This window comes from Aegilops tauschii, chromosome 2, assembly GCF_002575655.3.
Source record: "Aegilops tauschii subsp. strangulata cultivar AL8/78 chromosome 2, Aet v6.0, whole genome shotgun sequence".
Lineage (NCBI taxonomy): Eukaryota > Viridiplantae > Streptophyta > Magnoliopsida > Poales > Poaceae > Aegilops > Aegilops tauschii.
In genome coordinates, this window is record NC_053036.3 from 649,511,266 (window position 1) to 649,532,429 (window position 21,164).

Here is a 21,164-nt window from a genome sequence, read left to right on the forward strand (position 1 = left end):
GTATTATTTCTAGCTAGTTAGTTTAACAAATGCATGATGGTTAATTATATACTTTATATAATAATAATGCAGATGAATCGGCAATGGATGTACGGACCCCGACTCTCCGGCGAGTTCGCTACGGGTTTGAAAGATTTCCTCGTAGTGGCAAATGCGAACAAGCAGCAAGGTTTTATTATCTGTCCATGTGCTGTCTGTAAGAATCAGAAGGGTTACTCCTCCTCAAGAGACGTTCACATGCACCTGCTTCGGCATGGTTTCATGCGAAGCTATAATTGTTGGACCAAGCATGGATAAAGAGGGGTTAGAATGGAAGAAGATGAAGAAGGGGATGATATCGATGACAACTATCATGATCATTCCGGTGATACTTTCATGGAGGATGATGCTGAAGGTGGGGAAGGGTTAGGTGAAGGTGAAGAAGAGGCACATGATGAGCCCGCTGATGATCTTGGTCGGACCATTGCTGATGCACGGAGACGCTGCGAAACTGACAAGGATAGGGAGAATTTGGATCGCATGTTAGAGGATCACAAAAAGTCGTTGTATCCAGGATGCGATAATAGTCTGAAAAAGCTGGGCTGCACACTGGATTTGCTAAAATGGAAGGCACAGGAAGGTGTAGGTGACTCATCATTTGAAAATTTGCTGAAAATGTTGAAGAATATGTTTCCGAAGAATAACGAGTTGCCCGCCAGTACGTACGAAGCAAAGAAGGTTGTCTGCCCTCTAGGTTTAGAGGTTCTGAAGATACATGCATGCATTAACGACTGCATCCTCTACCGCGGTGAATACGAGAATTTGAATGAATGCCCTGTATGCACTGCATTGCGTTATAAGATCAGAGGCGATGACCCTGGTGACGATGTTGAGGGCGAGAAACCCAGGAAGAGGGTTCCCGCCAAGGTGATGTGGTATGCTCCTATAATACCACGGTAGAAACGTCTGTTCAGGAACAAAAAGCATGCCAAGTCGTTGCGATGGCACAAAGAGGACCGTAAGTCCGACGGGGAGTTGAGACACACCGCTGATGGAACGCAATGGAGAAAGATCGACAGAGTGTTCAAAGATTTTGCAGCTGACGCAAGGAACATAAGATTTGGTCTAAGTACTGATGGCATGAATCCTTTTGGCGAGCAGAGCTCCAGCCATAGCACCTGGGCCGTGACTCTATGCATCTACAACCTTCCTCCTTGGTTGTGCATGAAGCGGAAGTTCATTATGATGCCAGTGCTCATCCAAGGTCCAAACCAACCCGGGAACGACATCGATGTGTACCTAAGGCCATTAGTTGATGAACTTTTACAGTTGTGGGCCAGACCTGGTGTACGTGTCTGGGATGAGCACAAAGGAGAGGAATTTGACCTACGAGCGTTGCTTTTTGTAACCATCAACGATTGGCCTACTCTCAGTAACCTTTCGGGACAGACAAATAAGGGATACAATGCATGCACGCACTGCTTACATGAGACTGAAAGTGTACGTTTGGTTAATTGTAAGAAGAACGTGTACCTGGGTCATCGTCGATTTCTTCCCCGAAATCATAACGTAAGAAAGAAAGGCAAGCATTTCAACGGCAAGGTAGATCACCGGCCGAAGCCTGCGGAACGTACTGGTGCTGAGATATTTGATATGGTCAAGGATTTGAAAGTCATCTTTGGAAAGGGTCCTGGCGGACAATCAGTTCCGCGGGGAGTTGACGGGCACGCACCCATGTGGAAGAAGAAATCTATATTTTGGGAGCTAGAATATTGGAAAGTCCTAGATGTCCGCTCTGCAATCGACGTGATGCATGTTACGAAGAATATTTGCGTGAACCTGCTAAGCTTCTTGGGCGTGTATGGGAAGACAAATGATACAAAGGAAGCACGGCAGGACCAGCAACTTTTGAAAGACCCAGATGACCGGCATCCGGAATGGTTTCAAGGTCGTGCCAGCTACGCTCTTACCAAAGAAGAGAAGGTCATTTTTTTTGTATGCCTGAGCAGTATGAAGGTCCCGTCTGGCTTCTCGTCGAATATAAAGGGAATAATAAACATGGCGGAGAAAAAGTTCCAAAACCTGAAGTCTCATGACTGCCACGTGATTATGACGCAATTGCTTCCGATTGCTTTGAGGAGGCTCCTACCGGAAAATGTTCGAGTAGCCATTGTGAAGCTATGTGCATTCCTCAATGCAATCTCTCAGAAGGTAATCAATCCAGAAGATCTACCACGGTTACAGAACGATGTGGTGCAATGCCTTGTTAGTTTCGAGTTGGTGTTCCCACCATCCTTCTTCGATATTATGACGCACCTCCTGCTCCACCTAGTCGAAGAGATTTCCATTCTCGGTCCTGTATTTCTACACAATATGTTCCCCTTTGAGAGGTTCATGGGAGTATTAAAGAAATATGTTCGTAACCGTGCTAGGCCAGAAGGAAGCATCGTCAAGGGCTATGGAAATGAGGAGGTAATTGAGTTCTGTATTGACTATGTTCCTGACCTTAAGCCGATTGGTATTCCTCAATCGCGGCACGAGGGGAGACTAAGTGGAAAAGGCACGATCGGAAGGAAATCAACGATATGTACGGACGGTCATTCTATGACTGCAGCACACCACACAATTCTGCAAAATTCCAGCTTGGTGGCTCCGTACTTCGAGCAACACAAGAATATTTTACGCTCGGACAACCCAGGGAAGCCTGAATCCTGGATTAGAAAGGCCCACATGGAGACTTTCGGCAGTTGGTTGCGAAAACATTTAATGAATGACAATGATGTTGGAGATCAGCTGTACATGTTGGCCAAGACACCATCTTCGACTATAACGACTTTCCAAGGGTACGAGATAAATGGGAATACATTTTACACCATCGCCCAAGATAAAAAGAGCACCAACCAAAACAGTGGTGTCCGCTTTGATGCAGCAACCGAGAATGGGCAAAAGGTCACATATTATGGTTACATAGAGGAGATATGGGAACTTGACTATGGACCCTCCTTTAAGGTCCCTTTGTTCCGGTGCAAATGGTTCAAGCTAGCAGGAGGTGGGGTAAAGGTGGACGAGCAATACGGAATGACAATGGTGGATTTCAACAATCTTGGTTACCTTGACGAACCATTCGTCCTTGCCAAAGATGTCGCTCAGGTTTTTTATTTGAAGGACATGAGTAGCAAACCGAGGAAACGGAAAGATAAGAAAACGATCAGTACATCATGCGATGATCCAAAGCGCCACATTGTTCTTTCAGGGAAAAGAAACATCGTGGGAGTGGAGGACAAGACAGACATGTCAGAAGATTATAATATGTTTGGTGAAATTCCGCCCTTCAAAGTGAACACTGACCCAAGCATTAAGTTAAATGATGAGGATGCTCCATGGATACGGCACAATCGTAAGCAAGCAGGGACACAAGGGAATAATTGATGTGTAATAATTTATTGTACCAAACTTTATTGAATGGATCATCTGAATTTTTTTGATATATTATTTGTATTTTTAAGATTTTAAAATGAATTAGTTTTATTTTTCTGATTTTTCTGATATATAATTGTATTTTAAGATTTTAAAATGAATTAGTTTTATTTTTCTGATTTTTTGATATATAATTGTATTTTTAAGATTTTAAAATGAATTAGTTTTATTTTTCTGATTTTTTTGATATATAATTGTATTTTTAGGATTTTAAAATGAATTAGTTTTATTTTTCTGATTTTTTTGATATATAATTGTATTTTTAAGATTTTGAAATGAATTAGTTTTATTTTTCTGATTTTTTGATATATTATTTGTATTTTCAAGATTTTAAAATGAATTAGTTTTCTTTTTCTGATTTTTTTGATATATAATTGTATTTTTAAGATTTATAATGAATTAGTTTTATTTTTCTGATTTTTTTGATAGATAATTGTATTTTTAAGATTTTAAAATGAATTAGTTTTATTTTTCTGATTTTTTTGATATATTTGTATTTTCAAGATTTTAAAATGAATTAGTTTTATTTTTCTGACTTTTTTTGATATATAATTGTATTTTTAAGATTTTAAAATGAATAGTTTTATTTTATATGAAAATGGACCTTTAGTCGCGGTTGGGGAGGCGGACCGCGACTAAAGGTACCCTTTAGTCGCGGTTGGTGTCCCCAACCGCGACTAAAGGCTCTTTCTGCGCGGGAACGAAAGCGGCGCCAAAAACCTTTAGTCCCGGTTGGGGAGGCGGACCGCGACTAAAGGTACCCTTTAGTCGCGGTTGGTGTGGCCGCCTCCCCAACCGGGACTAAAGCTCTGTCTATATATACAGCACTTAGCATTTTCCGCCACCTCCCATTCTCCTCTCGACGCCGAAGCCCTGCCCCGACGCCGATCGACGCCGAAGCCCTGCCCCGACGCCGATCGACGCCGACGCCGACGCCATGCCCCCAGTGAGCTCCGCCGCCCCCCACTTCCCCTGCCCTGCGCGCCGCCGCCCCCGCCCCCAGTGAGCGCCGCCGCCGCCCCTGCCCTGCCCTAGCGTGCCGCCGCCGCCGCCCTGCCCTGCCCTGCCCCTGCCCGCCGCCCGCCGCCCGCCGCCCCTGGCCCTGCCCTTGCCCACCGCCCGCCGCCCCTGGCCCTGCCCCTGCCCGCCGCCCGCTGCCCCTGCCTGCCGTCCTCCGCCTCCGGCCGCCGGAAAAGGAAGAAGAAGAAAGAAAAAGGAAGAAGAAGAAAGAAACCAAATGAAAATGTTAAATGAAGAAAAAAGGAAGAAAAAAGGAAGAAGAAACAAAAAAGGAAGAAGAAAGAAAAAAGGAAGAAAATGTTAAATGTTAAATGAAGAAAAAAAGAAGAAGAAAGGAAGAAGAAAGAAACCAAATGAAAACCAAAAAGAAAAACAAAGAAAACAAAACAAAAGAAACCAATGCAAAAGAAACCAAAACAGAAGAAAAGGAAAAAGAAAATAAGAAAATGTTAGATGTTAAATGTTAAATGAAGAAAAAAAGAAGAAAAAAGGAAGAAGAAAGAAACCAAATGAAAACCAAAAAGAAAAACAAAGAAAACAAAACAAAAGAAACCAATGCAAAAGAAACCAAAACAGAAGAAAAGGAAAAACAAAATAAGAAAAGGAAAAAGAAAAGGAAGAAGAAAAGGAAGAAGAAAAGGAAGAAGAAAAGGAAAAAAGAAAAGGAAAAAGAAAAGGAAGAAGAAAAGGAAGAAGGAAAGGAAGAAGAAAAGGAAGAAGAAAAGGAAGAAGAAAAGGAAAAAGAAAAGGAAGAAGAAAAGGAAAAAACAAAATAAGAAAAGGAAGAAGAAAAGGAAAAAGAAAAGGAAGAAGAAAAGGAAGAAGAAAAGGAAAAAGAAAAGGAAGAAGAAAAGGAAGAAGAAAAGGAAAAAGAAAAGGAAGAAGAAAAGGAAAAAACAAAATAAGAAAAGGAAAAAGAAAAGGAAGAAGAAAAGGAGTGCTCAATAATCTTATTTTTTAATTCCTCCTCCTCTATGTCCCCTTAATCTTATTTTTTAATTCCTTTATACGTAAAGAATTTTTACTACATGCAGGAGTGACATATGGCGGACGATAGAGCCGAGCCGCTTAGGGATCCGGAGGCTGAACGTTATTTAATGGGCATCATCAACAACGAGATTCCTTATGTGCCGGGCTCAGAATATGAGCAAGAAGAGGATGTAGTCTCTTCTTTTCTGAACCTTGACGGTGGAACAGACATTGTCGATGATCAAGAAGGTGAAGGAACGGACATTGTCGACGGAGGTCAACCGTCAACAAACGACGATCTCGAATTGTAAGTAGCAACCACCTCCGGCGAGGTATATATATACATTGAGCCTCTCGTGATACAAACTTACTGAAATGTGAATACATATGTATTAACGCGCGCGACTCTCTTTCTTTTTTAGCCCTCGACCGGATCGAGTACGACAAAGCGTGGCAAATCCAAGGCGATGAAAATAGGAGAAACATATGCCATTGAGTTTGTCAGTGAAACCGGCAAGCCCCTACAGCACACCTCAAAGTTTATCAACCAATGCGGAGTCGTTGTTAGAGACAACGTCCCGATCACTGTCCAGGAATGGAAGGAGCCAAAGAAGGCACGTCTTGGTTTCAGTTTTGTCGACAAGAGAACGAAAAAGGATTGCTGGAGAAAGCTTATGGAACATTTCATTCTACCTCCGGAATACAACAAAGTCGATGAATTCGGTAACGAGGTTCCGGGTGGACGTGAGAGGAGGAGGCTAGTTAAAGAGTTCGCTCTTCAGAAGATGGGCGAAGCATTCCGGAACTTCAAGAAAAATTTAACCCGTGACTATGTCAACAAGGGCAAGACTCCGGATTTCAATGGACAACATGAGAAACTGAAAGATGATGGGCCAGAATTTGTGAGGCAAAAGCAATCGGAGCGTTTCAAGGAAATATCGAAAAAAAATAAGGATAATGCGAGTAAGAAAAAGTTCCATCATATTATTGGGCCAGGAGGATACCGCCTTTCGGAGCCTAGGTGGCAGAAGATGGAGGAGGACCTGAGGGTGCGAGGAATCCCTCTAGGTACAGAGGGATGGGACCCAAGGGCCAAAAGCTGGTGGTACGGGCATGGGGGATCGCTAGACCCGGAGACAGGGGTGTGTGTTCACCGGCAGAAAAAGTTTGCTCCCACCCAAGCCCTTATTGACGCAATGACCCAAGCTCAAGAGGGCTTGATCAAGTTCAACAGAGAGAAAGACGCACTGACAACAGCCCTCGGGAATGATGAACACGGAGGACGTGTACGAGGCAAAGGCAAAGTTCCGTGGAAAGTAGGGTTTTCCCAGGACAATGACCCGTACTGTTACAGAAGCCGTAAGAGAAAGACGGACCGGGATGCAGATCTTATGGCGAAGTTTGCATCGGAACTCCATGAGTTGAAGCAGACCGTGCATGAACTAGTAAAAGAAAAATCGGCTGCAGGGCCGCATGAAGATCATGAAGCGGATCGCGGAAGCCAGCAGCGGAGAAGCAGCGTGGCTTCCACGGATGCCCCGCCTGGTGCTAGTGCACCGATGATCGAGATTCGTGCACCGGAGCCTCACTACCCCGTGGATGATGTAAAGGAGATGAAAGAATGTGATCTGCATTATCCCGTGGGGAACGTTTCCACGAAGGTAGCTAGCGGCAGTGCTTTACCCTGTACACCTGGAGCACTCCACCACAACAACCCCATTGCATATGGCTATGCTCGTGTCACGGTGGAAGACATAGTCCAAGGGTTTGAGGACCTGGAGATTGACAAAGCTACACCCGAAGGGGAGAGAAGACTTGGAGATGTCAAGCGCCAGATCATTCTATGGAAATAGAAGTACATAGTGTTTCCAGGCGAGGCGCCAAGGCTAACAAGTCCACCCCCCCCCCTCCGATGGTGGTGGTGGTGGTGGTGGTGGTGGTGGCGGTGCTGGTGGTCGTGGTGATTCACCTACACCTCCTTCACGCCATTCGACGCCGTCCCCCGATCCACAACCTCCGGCGGGTACGACGCCCCCCAATCCTCCTCCGGTGGGTACGACGCCCCCCAATCCACCTCCGGCGAAGAAGCAGAAGCAGGCGGACAGCAAGGAAACCCGCTCCTGGACTATTAACCCGGACCCTTATGTACCTAAGACCACAAGGGTACCGGAGCCATCACTGAAGCCTCTCCTCCCAAGGCCTTGGGAACTTAGTGAAGCTGAAACCAAATTGGCCGCGTCTGCTGATTATGAGAAATGAAAGGCGGATATGAAGGCGATAAAAGAGCCTGAGCCCAAGCAAGTATTCACTGAGAAGCAAAAGAAGTGGGCTAAGGATTTTTTGACGACACCGTCCCAAGCCGAGCTGAATATGCCTGACGACTATGGACATGAACTTCGTAGCCAAGCAAAAATATTGAAGGAGGAGAAAGAAGAAAGTAAAAAAAGCGGGAAACAAGTTGACCAGCTCGGGATGCAGAATAAACAATCGATCCCCCCGCTCATAGTGAAAGCCGGTCCGGAAGAGGACCCCGAGATCATAGCAGCTGCGGCAGCACTTGGATTGACTGTAGCGAGTGCCATGAAACAAGCATCCGAGATGGGTTTGACTCTTCGTGCCTTCTTAGGCCTTGAGGATGCGCCAGTATGTGAGATAGCATTACAATATGTGCGGAATGGGCCTCTCGTCGAGCCTGCGCGGGAAAAGAGTCTACCACCACAAATGCGAAATCTGTTACGTTGGTACAAGAAATTCATAACATGGGCCGACAAAGAATATGTTTATGCGGATGTTACAGAGGAGCATCACACCAAACGGTACTCTGTACAAGTTCATATGAGTGAATTGTTCCAGCCGTTCAATCTGCGCGACCTCGACAAATCTATGCTGAGTTGCTACGTTCTGTAAGTGATTTATTTCTACCTCATCTCGTTCTTCATTGCCTGCACTATATATATATTGTCCTAACTATATTGTTGCGTATGCTATTATGCAGATTGAAGATTTGGGAATGCAAAATAAGAAACATCCATGATGTTGGGTTCATTGACCCACATATCGTTAATGGACATGTGTTACAACATCACCCCGAAGACGTGGAGAAAGACTTGTACAAGTTTCTTAGAAAGCATCAACTCAAAAGTCATATTCTATTTCCTTACCATTTTGGGTGAGTGTTTCTCTCTTGTGCCCATTCTCTTTTGTTTACTCCATGCATGGTATGTCTAATCGATGAGTTATGCATGACTGTGCATGTAACGTGTCCGCAGGTTCCACTGGATTCTGCTAAATATTGAACTTCACACCTCCAGAGTTCTAATCATGGACTCTATGGATTCGGATCCAAAGCGTTGGGCCGACATGAGAAAAATGCTGCAAAAGTAATTATTTTCAATCATTTGAGCTCTATATCGATCGGTCTCTTTCGTTCATTTCCTAATATCAAGTAACTAATAACTCCCTTGTTCATTTAATTTTCTTTGCCCTGTAGGGTTTGGAGACGGTTCTCAGAAGAAATTGTCGGTGAATTCAAACATGAGCTAGATTTTAGAAGGTTAGTTAATGTGGATAAGCAGCCACCGGGGACCAATCTATGTGGATACTATGTTTGTGAGAACATCCGGAGACACACCTCTGAGCGGAAGGCATCGGATAGCGTGCGCAACGCGACGGATAACTTGCGGAGGAGGCTTAGTCCAGAAGCTCGCTTCCGACCAATTCAAGATGAATTAGCAGGATTTTTCATGAGGGAAGTCATCAATCGTAAAGGAGAACACTATACCGAGGACGAAGAAATTTATATGCATACCCGAGATTGAAACTTGTTCGAAGTTGTATATGGTCATCCATCCTAATTGTGTATGGAAACTTGTTCGAAGTTGTATATGGTCACCCGAGATTGAATATATATTATATATTCCTCTTGAATTCTTCTTGTTTGAAATTTCATATGCATGTATATAGTAGCGTAGAATATGTGTACTGAAACTTCATCAAAATTAAAATAAAACACAAAATAAAATATAAAAGAAATAAAACACTACAAATTAAAAAGAAACCAGGTTTAGGGGGGCTAAAACCCTAAACCTGCGGAGGAGGCCTTTAGTCCCGGTTAGCCACGAGAACCGGGACTAAAGGTCCTCCGCCCCGACGGACCCCTGGCGGCCACGTGGACGGGCCTTTAGTCCCGGTTAGCCACGAGAACCGGGACTAAAGCCTTTAGTCGCGGTTCGTAAGAGGCGCGACTAAAGGGGGGTCTTTAGTCGCGCATATTTAGTCCCGGTTGCACAGCCGGGACTAAAGGCCTTTGCGAACCGGGACTAAAGGCCCATTTTCTACCAGTGGTGGCGCATGCAGTTGCACACTAGGGCGACATATGTGTAGTTGTGCATTGGACATGACTAACTTTGCTCTAATTATTGTCCATTATTTTTACAACACAAGGTAGTAGGAGCTAAGGATCAGAAGATACAATTTCCAGCACAGGTAGACAATGCGCCTCACCAAATAACATGAATTATAACACCAAAAATCAAACACCATTTGATGTAAGCAAAAACACAATTAACTTGGTTAGCAATGCCTTAGCCAACGAGAACAAGTACAATTATAGTTTCAAAAAAAATTGAACAGAAACTAATAGGTACTAAAGAAGCAAGGCATAAATAAATAGGAAGAAGAAAACGGTGCAGGAAAAAGACAAAAAAAACTCATTTTTAATTAAACCAAGAATGAATACATAATGATAAAGAAAGGGAAAATGCATTTTTTTTAAATGTTTCATATTTCGAAAAAAGAAAGGAAAAAATATATAATATAAAAGGAGAAAATAAAAAAGTAAAACATGAATTTGTTGAAATAAGAAATAGAAATCGAAGACAAAAAAGACAAAAGAAAAATCGATACATGCTCTCGGATGTTTCAGTACAAAATATCCATCTGTACAAGAGCAAAGGCCGGTGTGCATCCGTCATCGAAACGGGCCACAGTGAAAAGGAAAACATAAAAACACTGATCAAGAGCGCAGGCGAATCGCTCACCCACAGGAAAAGCACGTCCGTTTCTCAAAAAAAAAAGGAAAAGCCCGTCCATCCGTCGTGTACGGCACGTCCGCACGTCAACTTCAAAAAAAAAAAAACAATGCCCACAAAAACCTAAACTTAGTTGAATAAATGGTTTATCCCTAAAAAAACAACGGAAGTACTTCACGGACGACGCATGCACTACAGCTAATCCCACCGCCCGCTGCTGTCTAGATTTGCCCATGGATGGTGCGATAGACATGTCGTGCAAGTTTCGGCTGGACAAGCGTCGTCCGTGTAGCAGTGCCCTGCACGAATTTTGGCACGGACATCCGACTGCTACTGAATCGACTGAGATTTAACGGTGCGTAGCATGTCCAGTCACGCGGTAAGACGTGGCGAGGCACGTTAGCGTGTTAGGACACCCATAAAACAATGCTTCTTTTATGAGTCGGACAACAATACTCTACGGCGACAGTATGGTTTTGTTTGGAGGAGAGTAGCACCCAATACTCTCTCTCTCTCTCTCTCTCTCTCTCTCTATCTCTCTCTCTCTCCTATGAAGAGGGGCTTCTGCTGTTATCCACGCTCTACAATCTATCATCTGATACCCTCCGCGTCGTGCTCGTCAGAATTGAGATTTCCTTGGTAATTTTTCCCCTCGTCCCATGTTCTCTTTCTCGTGCATGGATACAATTAGAATTATTTTTCTTGCGAGAACAATTAGAAAATTCAATCAGCTTGTTCTTACTAGAGTTTGCTGGTGGATGTTCTGGTACATGAATAATTGACGTTCTCAGCGAAGATGGAAGATCCAGATGCTGCATCCCCTCAGCCGGAGACGCCGGATCCTGATCCTACTTCTCTTCAAGAGGCGATGCAAGATCCTGTTAATGTTTGGCTGGGGCCCGTCGGCCCCCTCCTCCGGAAACTCCATTCGCTCACGACTTCCGGACAGAGTCTGCCAGATGGGCTCAGTGCGGATGAGATTCATCTTCTCAGAGATGGTCTAAAGAAATTATGTGCCCCCCTGCAGGATATGTCGGAAGACGAGGTCGACGCTAGCGTCATGGCCCGGTGGTGGATGAAGATAGTTCGGGAACTTTGTTATGACACGGAAGATCACCTGGACGAGGTCATCGGCGCCGGCGCTCATCTCGATTTTTCAGAATTTCTTGATCGTGTGAAGGATGCGAGTAAAAGAGGCGAACGTTTCCAGTGGTGGACTATCAAACCAGGTGACGTTGACCGGAGGGATGCCGGTGTCAGCCGCCTCACCTCCTCCGAGCTGCCGTTTCCTATCTACGGCCATAGTTGCACAGTTGGTGTTGCGGAGCCCCCAAAGAAGCTTGTCGATCTCCTGGCTTTAGACGACGACGACAAGCAGACACTCAAGGTGATATCTATAAGTGGATGCGCAGGTACTAATCTACCGCCGGACCACCAGAGTCCTCTTCAACTCGAATTTCATGTCTTCTCTCTGCTCCATCAATAAGTTTTTATCTTCTTCCTTTCCAATTTGCAGGTGTCGGAAAGACAACAGTTGCCAGAACATTGTATCACAAGCATGCAGGGAAATTTCAGTGCCGGGCTTTCGTGACTGTGTCCCAGAATCCAGATACGAGGGGGTTTCTCGCCAGCATGCTCTCACAACTTAAGGCACCACGGCCCCATGGCTTTCTTGATGTGCCGGACCTTATCGATGCTATCAGCAAACATCTCGAAGGCAAAAGGTAACTAATCTCTGCCGTTTATATAAGCAAACTGTGTCTTCTCGGAACAAAGCACAAAATTATTTGCGGGGTTGTTTTGGACTGTTCAGGACAATAAATAAATAAACATTGCTTGGGTTTTTATCCAACATGTGATTATCTTTTCACAATTCTCGTTGTATAAGATGGCATGTGTATCTCTTTTTTTTTCAAAAATACGAAAGTACAAAATCACAATGAAGTACATTTTTTTCACTCAAGTACCCGAACTTTGTGTTCTCAAAAGCTTAAATAGCTCAGTTAGGGGGAGAGGGTTGAGTGAAGCTTTAAACAAAAAAGAAGAGCTACGAGTGGAACAGGCCAGAGTGAGGCTCACCTCGCTGGTTGATGCGACCGCTAGTAAGAAGCCGACGCTGCCGCCGCCGCCGCCGGTGGTGCCAACCCAGCAGGCCGTGGTCTCTCAGGGGTGAAGACTACGCTGTGGTCGCCACTGGAGGTTCACTTGTTCCTATGTTAGACACAACATATGTAGGTGTGGTGTACCGGGGTGTTTTCTGTTGTTAGTTTGGCCAGTCTGCCAGCTTGTTAGTTCAGCTTCGCTGGGTATGCCTGCAACTGTGTGGTTGTGTTCTGCTAGTTTCCCATGGATGTGGTCCTTCTTAATTAGAATGTACAAGGATTGTCCAACCCCATAGTGGACTGCTCTGGGCAATTCCCCTCTCAACTGAGCTGCAAGCTTTGGGCTCATGAGCTGGACCAAGCCGAGCCTAGGCTCGGCCCGCGGTTGAAATCAGCCCATTTCCGGAGCCCGGCTTGGCCTGTTGCCATTCTGGGCCGAGTCTGGCTCACACTGAGCTGACGCAAACTTGGGTCGAGTCCAAAAGCTCGGGCCGGCGTTCAGATTTAATGGCATGGTACAATATGCGGGGTCATTTTTTGGCCTGTAAGAGATCAAGGATAGTTTTGCAAATTGAACGACCAAAGTCCGATATGTGCTAAAAAAACTTTGACGAGTGAAAAATGAAATGTGAGAGACGTAGATGAGTCCTCCTATGTGCCGCTTATTGCGGCAAACCCCGACCGGATCCGTGGCTCCACCACCGACAGGACCGCCGCTGGCCATCGATGGGATCTGTGGCTCCAGCGCTGACGGGATTTGAGAGAGAAGGGGGGAGGCGATCTGGGACTAGGGTTTGACCGACGGGAGAAAAATAAAAGGGAACGTGTGATGGTTTTCTGAGTGATGGTCCCACTTGGCAGTGTCTCACTAGAGTAAAGAAGCAGGGGCAAAATGGTCCAACAAAAAGTCAACAGACGGTCAACACGTGGTCAAACGACACTAACTGGACAGAACTATGACGGAAGGGAAAAACGATAAGAATAGCAATGTGGCTTGGGCAGGACCGAGTATTTTTGGAAACTAGGGGCAAAACTACCGAGTGGGACTCAACTAAGGGCACAGAAATAATTATCCCATTATGAAAATATAACGTTTGTTATTCATTGATTAAAGAGTGCCCAGGAATTAATGACTAGATGTTTTGTTTTTGTGGGTTTCAGTATGTCTTTATTTTTTGTTCACTTGTCAGGTAGTACTTTTTTGGAAATGGAATATTTTGGTGATTTTCACCATGTATCTAGACGATGCAACCATAAAAAAGTTCGGCTTCTGGCCTTGCATCGGAGATACACACAGCCTGCAATTAAAAACACATAAAATGGGACAAAAAGTTCTTTTTTTTTTTGCGGGAAGTCATAGAGATTTTATTCCAAGATAACAGAGTTACAATCCTCGGCGACTAAATCACTGGCACACGGAGGAGCTTGCCCCAGCCAACATGCTATGCTATCTCCACACCGTCTGAAGTTCGCTAAGCAATCTGCAACACTATTCTGATCACGAGAAATTTTTACAGGAACAAAAATCCTATCACTTAAGAGAAATTTAATCTCCTGGATCATATTCTTTTTTAGAAAGGGAGGAGGACCCCCGGCCTCTGCATCTGGACGATGCATGCAACCACTTTATTAATTGTTCACACAAGATCGTACAAAGTCATACAACAGTAAGACTAAAGCCACCATCTAGGCAACATCTGTCGCTACTCCTAACCATTTGATGAAGGGTGCTGATAGTCTGGGCCTAATACCAAACAGACTTCGCATCCAAACCTAACATCTAAGACCTGAGGTCCCAACCAGGACGCCTACCGGGTATGAGGCACCCACCAGTCCGGCGCACTCCTCAACCAGGACGCATGCCGAGTATGAGGCCGCCGCAGCCACCTGCCATCAATCCATCTTCAGTGTTGTACTGCTGCATCAACCTTGCCCGGTCTCGCTGCTGTCGACGCCACCATGGCGCCAGACAGCTCCACCACCCTGCGCTCGTCCATCAACACACGCCCACCGGCGAGACCCCGCTGCTCTATGCCGCTGAGACCCGCCGTTGTCGACGTGCCAGATGCCACGCCGCTTCTCCTTCGCGAACACCATCTGCTGCCAGTTCCGCTAACTGAGCATCCAAACGCCCCAGGCGGCGCCTCCAAGAAGGGTACGACACTCGCAGTGCCGCCGCCGCCCAATCATGAGATTATGGGTTTTCACCCGGGCATGGTGTCGAGTTGGAGGGCAGGGACCTCGATGGCGCCTGCAAGGAGGAAAACGGCGACCCTGGTCGCCGCCACCGTCAGGATGAACGAGTCACCCAGTGTTTCCTCCGGTCCGATGTCACCTCAACCAGCCCCCGCGAACGCACCGAGGCCGACGACCGCGATCGTAAGCCACCAAGTGCAGCAGGAGAGAGCTTGCAGTGCGAAGGAGATCCCCCGGCAACTCACCGCCCACGCGGTCAAGACACCGTCCATCCACCCCCCCTCCCCCCCCCCCCTCCACACCGCCTAAGGACGCCGCCCCGGCATCCACCCACCGCACACATCCCGTTGAGTCATGGAGGAAGACCCTCACCGCCGCCACCAGGATTCTCCATACCGTGAAAACACCCAGCCAGGCAGGACGAGGCATGGCTGGATCATATGGCCGTAGGCTGATCTCTCCAAGGATGCATCAGATATAGCTTTAAGGGCTGAAGCACAATCTGATTGCACCATGATCGTGGAATTGGAATGCTCAACTGTCAGTTTAATTCCTTCTAGTATAGCATGTAGCTCCGCTTCAAGGGCATCGTTGCAATGGAATAACTTGCGGTAAGCAGAAAAGATCACACCACCGCTTGCGTTCCTCAAGATCATACCCGAACCAGCCGAGCCATCTGTAACGTTAAAGGATCCATCCACTGACAGCGCCACCGCTCCTATCCGAGGGGGTAACCCATTGAAAGTTTTAGTTACTAGAAGAACAAGAAAAAAGACACGCCTAGTGCCACTAGAGGGAGGGCTTAAGACCGAACTCCATGCCACCCTCGAGTCACTCCCGTGGGCGACATGGAGGGAAACCCTAGCCGCCGGGCGATCCCTTCCTCACCCCTCCTTCCTCCCTCGCCGCCGCCGGACGAAGCCCGACCAACAGGGGCAGCGGCGGGGCTCCTCTTCCCTTCGCGTGTTTTGGCTGGCACGGGATGGCCCGATCGAGTGGAGGCATCGGGCTAGCATGGGGCGCGGCGACACGGCGGTGGGCACTCCTGGCAGCGGTGTGCGGACGGCGCAAGGACGACATGGCTGCATACTCGTGGCGCGGTATGGTGGTTGCATGTTGTGCAAGATCTGGAGGTCGCGTGCATCGACGGTTTCAGGTCGGATCCCTCTGGATCCAGCGCTTCGATGTTGGTGGCTAGCGCGGGGTGGTGGCATCCGTCGTTGGCTTCAAGAAGGATCCTCCTGGAACTCGCACCTGGATGTTGGCAGCACCAGTTTGGGTGCTCCATTGGCCTGGCTGGGTTGTTGCTCTGCTCCGGGTGTCCTTCTTGATCTTCCTCATCAACTGATTTGGAGGGTTGAGCTCCCGTGGCACTTTCATCTCAGTAGGTTTCGGTTGATGGCTAGCTGTCGGATCTGGAGCAGACGGAGGTTCATGGTATAAGATGGGGACCGGAGGAAACTTTGGTCGGCTGGTTCGGCCCAGCAGCGGTGACGTCTCTCGACGCTATTACCCTCCTTGGAGGTGAAATTGAGGTACCTCTAATCCACCACCGACCCCCGACCCCCTCCCGACTGAAAGTTCAAAATTCGTCTTGGATTGGGTGGCGGCAGCACCGTGCGCGTCGTAACCTCCATGGAGGAGCTACCTTGGGAGGCTTGGCTATTCGGGGGAGGGTTGCTGTGAGCAGTGGGCTCCACGTGGCAAGGGCTATAGCGGCAGTGATGGTGTGGAGGTTGGCAGCTGGAGTGGTGTCGCATTCACCGCGTCAACGACGGTGGATCTTGGCGGCATGGTGCAGCTGAGTCTCGGCGACAGATACGTCTGGATGGCAGGCCTGGCAAGGATGATGCGGATCTCCTTCCTGGAGATGGGTCAACGGTTTGATGTTTGTGGCGGCTTGTAAAACATATGCATGCGGTGAATGATGTAGGTTTGCTGCACCACTGTAGGCTCTTGTTGTGTCATGTGGGCGGATCGGCGGTGACCCGGGTTCTAGATGGTGGGGAGTGAAGGCACTCCGTATTTTTGAGTTTGTAGGTGTGAGTAATTGCTTCTGGTGGTTTGGTGTATGTTTTTGTCAAACTGTTATTGAATAAAATGTCCCCGACAACCCTTTCCAGCCACGTACAGGCTGCCATCACCAACAGAGGATCCTCCTGTCGCTAAAGAATAGACCATGTATGAGCCAATGTATAGATAAATACATAACCTGCATAGGAGAATTTATATTTCTTTTATCAAAAAAGAATGTTTACAGCAAAGCCACGGTGACCAACATACAGCAGATGCTCCAACCAGGATCAAAGCCCGCAATCTATTTGATAACCCCTCAGCCAATTACCAAATATATTAGCAACATCTTGAGGTGGTGATAAGCTAGATGATACCTGAACTATACACCACACGTCTCTAGCAAAATGACATTCGAAGAAAAGATGATGAATTAATTCGTCGTGGCTATGGAAGCTACATTTAGACCTCCCTAGCTAATTTCATTTTAGAATGCCGATCTTGCGCATATACCACAAGAATATCTTCATAAATGTGATTTTTAGTTTCCAAAAGTATATATTTTTAATTGAAATATCGGAACGAAACAACACCTTTATTGTACATGGAGTTGACGGAATATTGATGGTTTTGGTGAAAAATCCATCTAAAGGCGGCCACATAAGTTATTCCATGCAATCAAATTTTGCCCAATCTGAACACGACGAAATGCCTTAGTTTTCAATATATACTAAATATATTTCACTAATTGTATGGACGTTTGCTACATTTAGCACATGGTCTGGAAAAAGTTAGGTGTCGTATTTACATAATTATTTGCAATATATACTCTTTATGTATTAATTTGCTGTTTCTGTCTGACCTATTGAACATACAAAATTACGCAGGTACTTCATTGTAATTGATGATTTATGGCTTGCATCCATATGGAATATTATTAGCCGTGCTTTTCCTCGGGGTGATTATTGCAGCAGAATAATATCAACTACACAAATTGATGATGTAGCACTGGCATGCTGTAGTTATGACTCAGGTTATATATATATGATGGAACCTCTTAATGATCACGAATCTAGAAAGTTATTCTTCGGCAGAGTGTTTGGCTCCGAAGATGGCTGTCCAACAGATATCTTAGAAGTTTCAGACATGATTATCAGGAAATGTGGTGGTTTGCCATTAGCAATTGTAGATATAGCCAGTCTGCTAGCATGCGAATCCAGTATCGTATTGGAAAAATGGAAACACGTACATGATTCTTTGCCGTCCACTTCCGAAGGGATGAAAGATTTTCTAAACCTAATCTGCAATAGCCTTCCACACCTTATCTACAGCAGTCTTCCACCTCGGTTGAGGACATGCTTGTTATATCTCAGCATGTATCCACAGGGCTGCGTGATCAAGAAGGATGAGTTGGTGAAGCTCTGGGTAGCTGAAGGTTTTCTCAGTGTTGTGGGAGGGCGAGACACACAAGATATTGCCGAGGGTTATTTTGCTGAGCTTGTGAGCAGAGGAATAGTCCAAGTCGTGGATACCAGTAATAACGGCGAGGTGTTTTCGTGTACAGTTCACCAGACGGTACTGGATTATATTAGGCACAAATCCATGGAGAAGAATTTCGTCATCACCGTGGACTATTTTCAATCAACTGTAGCACTTTCTGACAAAGTTCGCCGCTTGTCGGTCCAGTTTGGAGGGGTAAAAAGCGCATACATACCGGAAACCATTGTAACATCCCAAGTTCGATCACTTATATTTTGGGGTTTCTTCGAGTGTGTACCTTCTTCCATAAAGGATTATGGACTTCTTCGAGTTCTGATTCTTCATATTTGGGCTGACGAAGACAACGAGAGTTTTGACCTCACTGGAATCGGGGAGCTATTTCTTCTCAAGTATCTCAAGATTGAATGTAATATCACTGTCGAACTTCCAGACAAGATTCAAGGGCTACAACACTTGGAAACACTGGAAGTATATGCAAAAGTAGTTGCTGCTCCTTCAGATATTGGTAATATGAAGAGATTACTGCACCTCTGCCTTCCGAGCGAGTATATTCAGCCCAGTGTAGTTGCCCGCATGACATCTCTTCGCGCACTCAGATATATTGATCTCAGCAGGTGCTCGGTAGAGGATGTTTTACATCTTGGAGAGCTGACCAATCTCCAGGATCTTCAGCTCACCGGTTCTACGGTACAGCCAGCAGAAAATCCGGAAAGGAATGTGCAATTACTAGGCTCGATTCTCGAGAAACTCAGTGTCTTGCAGTCCGTAACTCTGGTACCAGCCGCTTCAGGCTCCTCTTGTGTACATATTCCCCAGGATGGCTTCAGCATGGCGTCTCCTTCTACTCGGGAACTGCTTCTTCGGAGGATCGAGCTGTCATGGCGCTGTTGCATCTTCTTCAGCCTACCTGAGTGGTTTGGGGAGCTCAGAAGACTCTGCATTCTTAAGATTGCAATTAGGAGGCTATCGATGAATGATACTGATATGCTAAAAGGACTTCCTGCCCTCACTGCTCTAACCCTGTATATCCAGACAGCCCCTGCAGACAGGATCGTCATCAAGAAGGAGGGATTCAAAGTACTCACGTACTTCAAGTTCATCTGTGCTGCACCATGTGTGTCCTTTGTTCCAGGAGCAATGCCCAAAGTCCAAAAGCTCAAGCTAGGCTTTAATTCAAACAGAATGAAGCAACATAGCTTTCGAATGGCTGGCTTACGTTTCTTGAGAGGCCTTACAGAGTTTTCTGTAAAATTTGGGGTTGAGGATGATGAAAAATTCGACATAAAAGCTGCCGAGTCTGTAATGGAGGCTGCCATATGGAATCCCCCAAACACTCCAATAATGAGAGTACGATGTGTTGATGTGATTTTTTGCGCCGAGGAGGATAAGAGTACAGCGACTGAAGAAATAGAGGAAAAGCTGGAAGGCAAGAAAAAGGAGGATATTGAACCTCACCTTCCTATCCCAGTCACAGATTTTCTTCCCGATCAGTTCTCGGATTCTTCAATGGCCAAGATTAATACATACAAAAATCCCAGCCAATTGGATTACACTAAAATCCAAACAGATCCAATGGGATACCCAAGCATAGGCTTACAGAAGAGGGAACGTTCGGAGGAAAAGCGACATGAAATTGAGGAAAGCAAGAAAAAGAAGATGAAACATTCGGTGGAACATGCGAACAAGCCATTACTCGATAGCAGGTACGTGTTTTTCTTCTTAGATTAAACCTGCCTTTCTTATAATCCTCTCTCCATTATCGTGCCCATCTGTTCACCATTTCCCCTTCAATCTTACCAGATATGCGACAACAGATCGTGTCCACGTCGTGACGGGCACCATGGGCTCCCTCCTCCCCAAGCTGCTCGAGCTCCTCAAGGACGAATACAACCTGGAGGCCAAAGTCAAGGCCAGTGTCGAGTCCCTCCACTTGAAGCTGGAGCGCCTGCAAGCTTGCCTCTCGGGGTTGGCAAGGCTGGAGCCCAAGCGGCTGGATGAGATCCTCAACGGTTGGGCCAGGGCTGTAAGGGACTTCTCTTATGATGCGGAGGATGCCGTCGATTCCTTACCCTTGCGCATCGAGGGTTCTCGGCGACTCATTACGTGGGTCACTGGATGGTTAAGTAGAAAGAAGGCTCACAAAGAGATCGCCGACACGATCAATGGCATCAAGAAAAAGGCCTGGGATTTGTCCACTCTCTATCAAAAGTGCTTGGAAACTGCGCATCTAAATTCCGCAACTAGCAATTACCCTCGCTTATTTGCTACGTATGCAAATCCGACAGAGTTGGTTGGTATCGAAGTTCCAAGGGACGAGGTGATATGGAAGCTGACACGTGGAACTGGTGGTGTGTTCGGGCAGCCGAAGATAGTCTCCATTGTTGGAATGGGAGGATTGGGGAAGACAACTCTTGCTAAAGCAGTGTATGACAAGATTCAAGTGCAATACGATTACAAGGCTTTCGTTCCGATGTCTAGGGATCCTGACATAAGGAAGGTTTACATGGACATCCTACTTCTAGTTGACAAGCAATCGTCTATGGGTCCCAGTTTGGCAAAATTGGGTGCAGGAGATCTTCAGTACAAAGTCAGGAGACTACTTGCGGACAAGAGGTATATATATGCATCCACCTTTTATACTCAAGTTCACGCAATTTAGCTCCACAGCGAGTACAATCGTCGTGAAGAGATATAAATTTGCAAGTATCATTTAATACTAGAGGGATACGCGCGCTTCGCTGCGCCGTTTTTCACTGGTTTGATATAATGTTTTTTTTCTGCCTTTGTGCCGTTGCAATTAGCTGCTTCGTTTCACCCAAGTCTATCCTTAATCAGGCACTGCGATGCATTATTTCAGCATGAGGCAAGTAATAGGTGC

The 21,164-nt window shown here is 46.1% G+C and overlaps 1 protein-coding gene across 1 annotated transcript; it reads left to right on the forward strand.

The window, feature by feature from the left end:
• The first annotated feature begins 11,236 nt into the window (after window positions 1-11,236).
• Window positions 11,237-20,988, forward strand: LOC109761883 (disease resistance protein RGA5-like). Its single transcript, XM_040400810.3, has 4 exons — window positions 11,237-11,887; window positions 11,992-12,199; window positions 17,674-19,989; window positions 20,087-20,988. Exons 1-4 carry the CDS (start codon window positions 11,272-11,274, stop codon window positions 20,943-20,945), a joined length of 3,999 nt encoding a protein of 1,332 aa, XP_040256744.2. The 5' UTR covers window positions 11,237-11,271; the 3' UTR covers window positions 20,946-20,988.
• The last annotated feature ends 176 nt before the right edge of the window (window positions 20,989-21,164 follow it).

Excerpts from the sequence above, each read along its gene's own strand:
- LOC109761883 (XM_040400810.3), top strand. The coding sequence starts at position 11,272 with ATGGAAGATCCAGATGCTGCATCCCCTCAGCCGGAGACGCCGGATCCT. Across the intron at positions 11,888-11,991 it reads ATCTATAAGTGGATGCGCAG|GTGTCGGAAAGACAACAGTT; the intron begins GTACTAATCTAC and ends TCCAATTTGCAG. Across the intron at positions 12,200-17,673 it reads AAACATCTCGAAGGCAAAAG|GTACTTCATTGTAATTGATG; the intron begins GTAACTAATCTC and ends AAAATTACGCAG.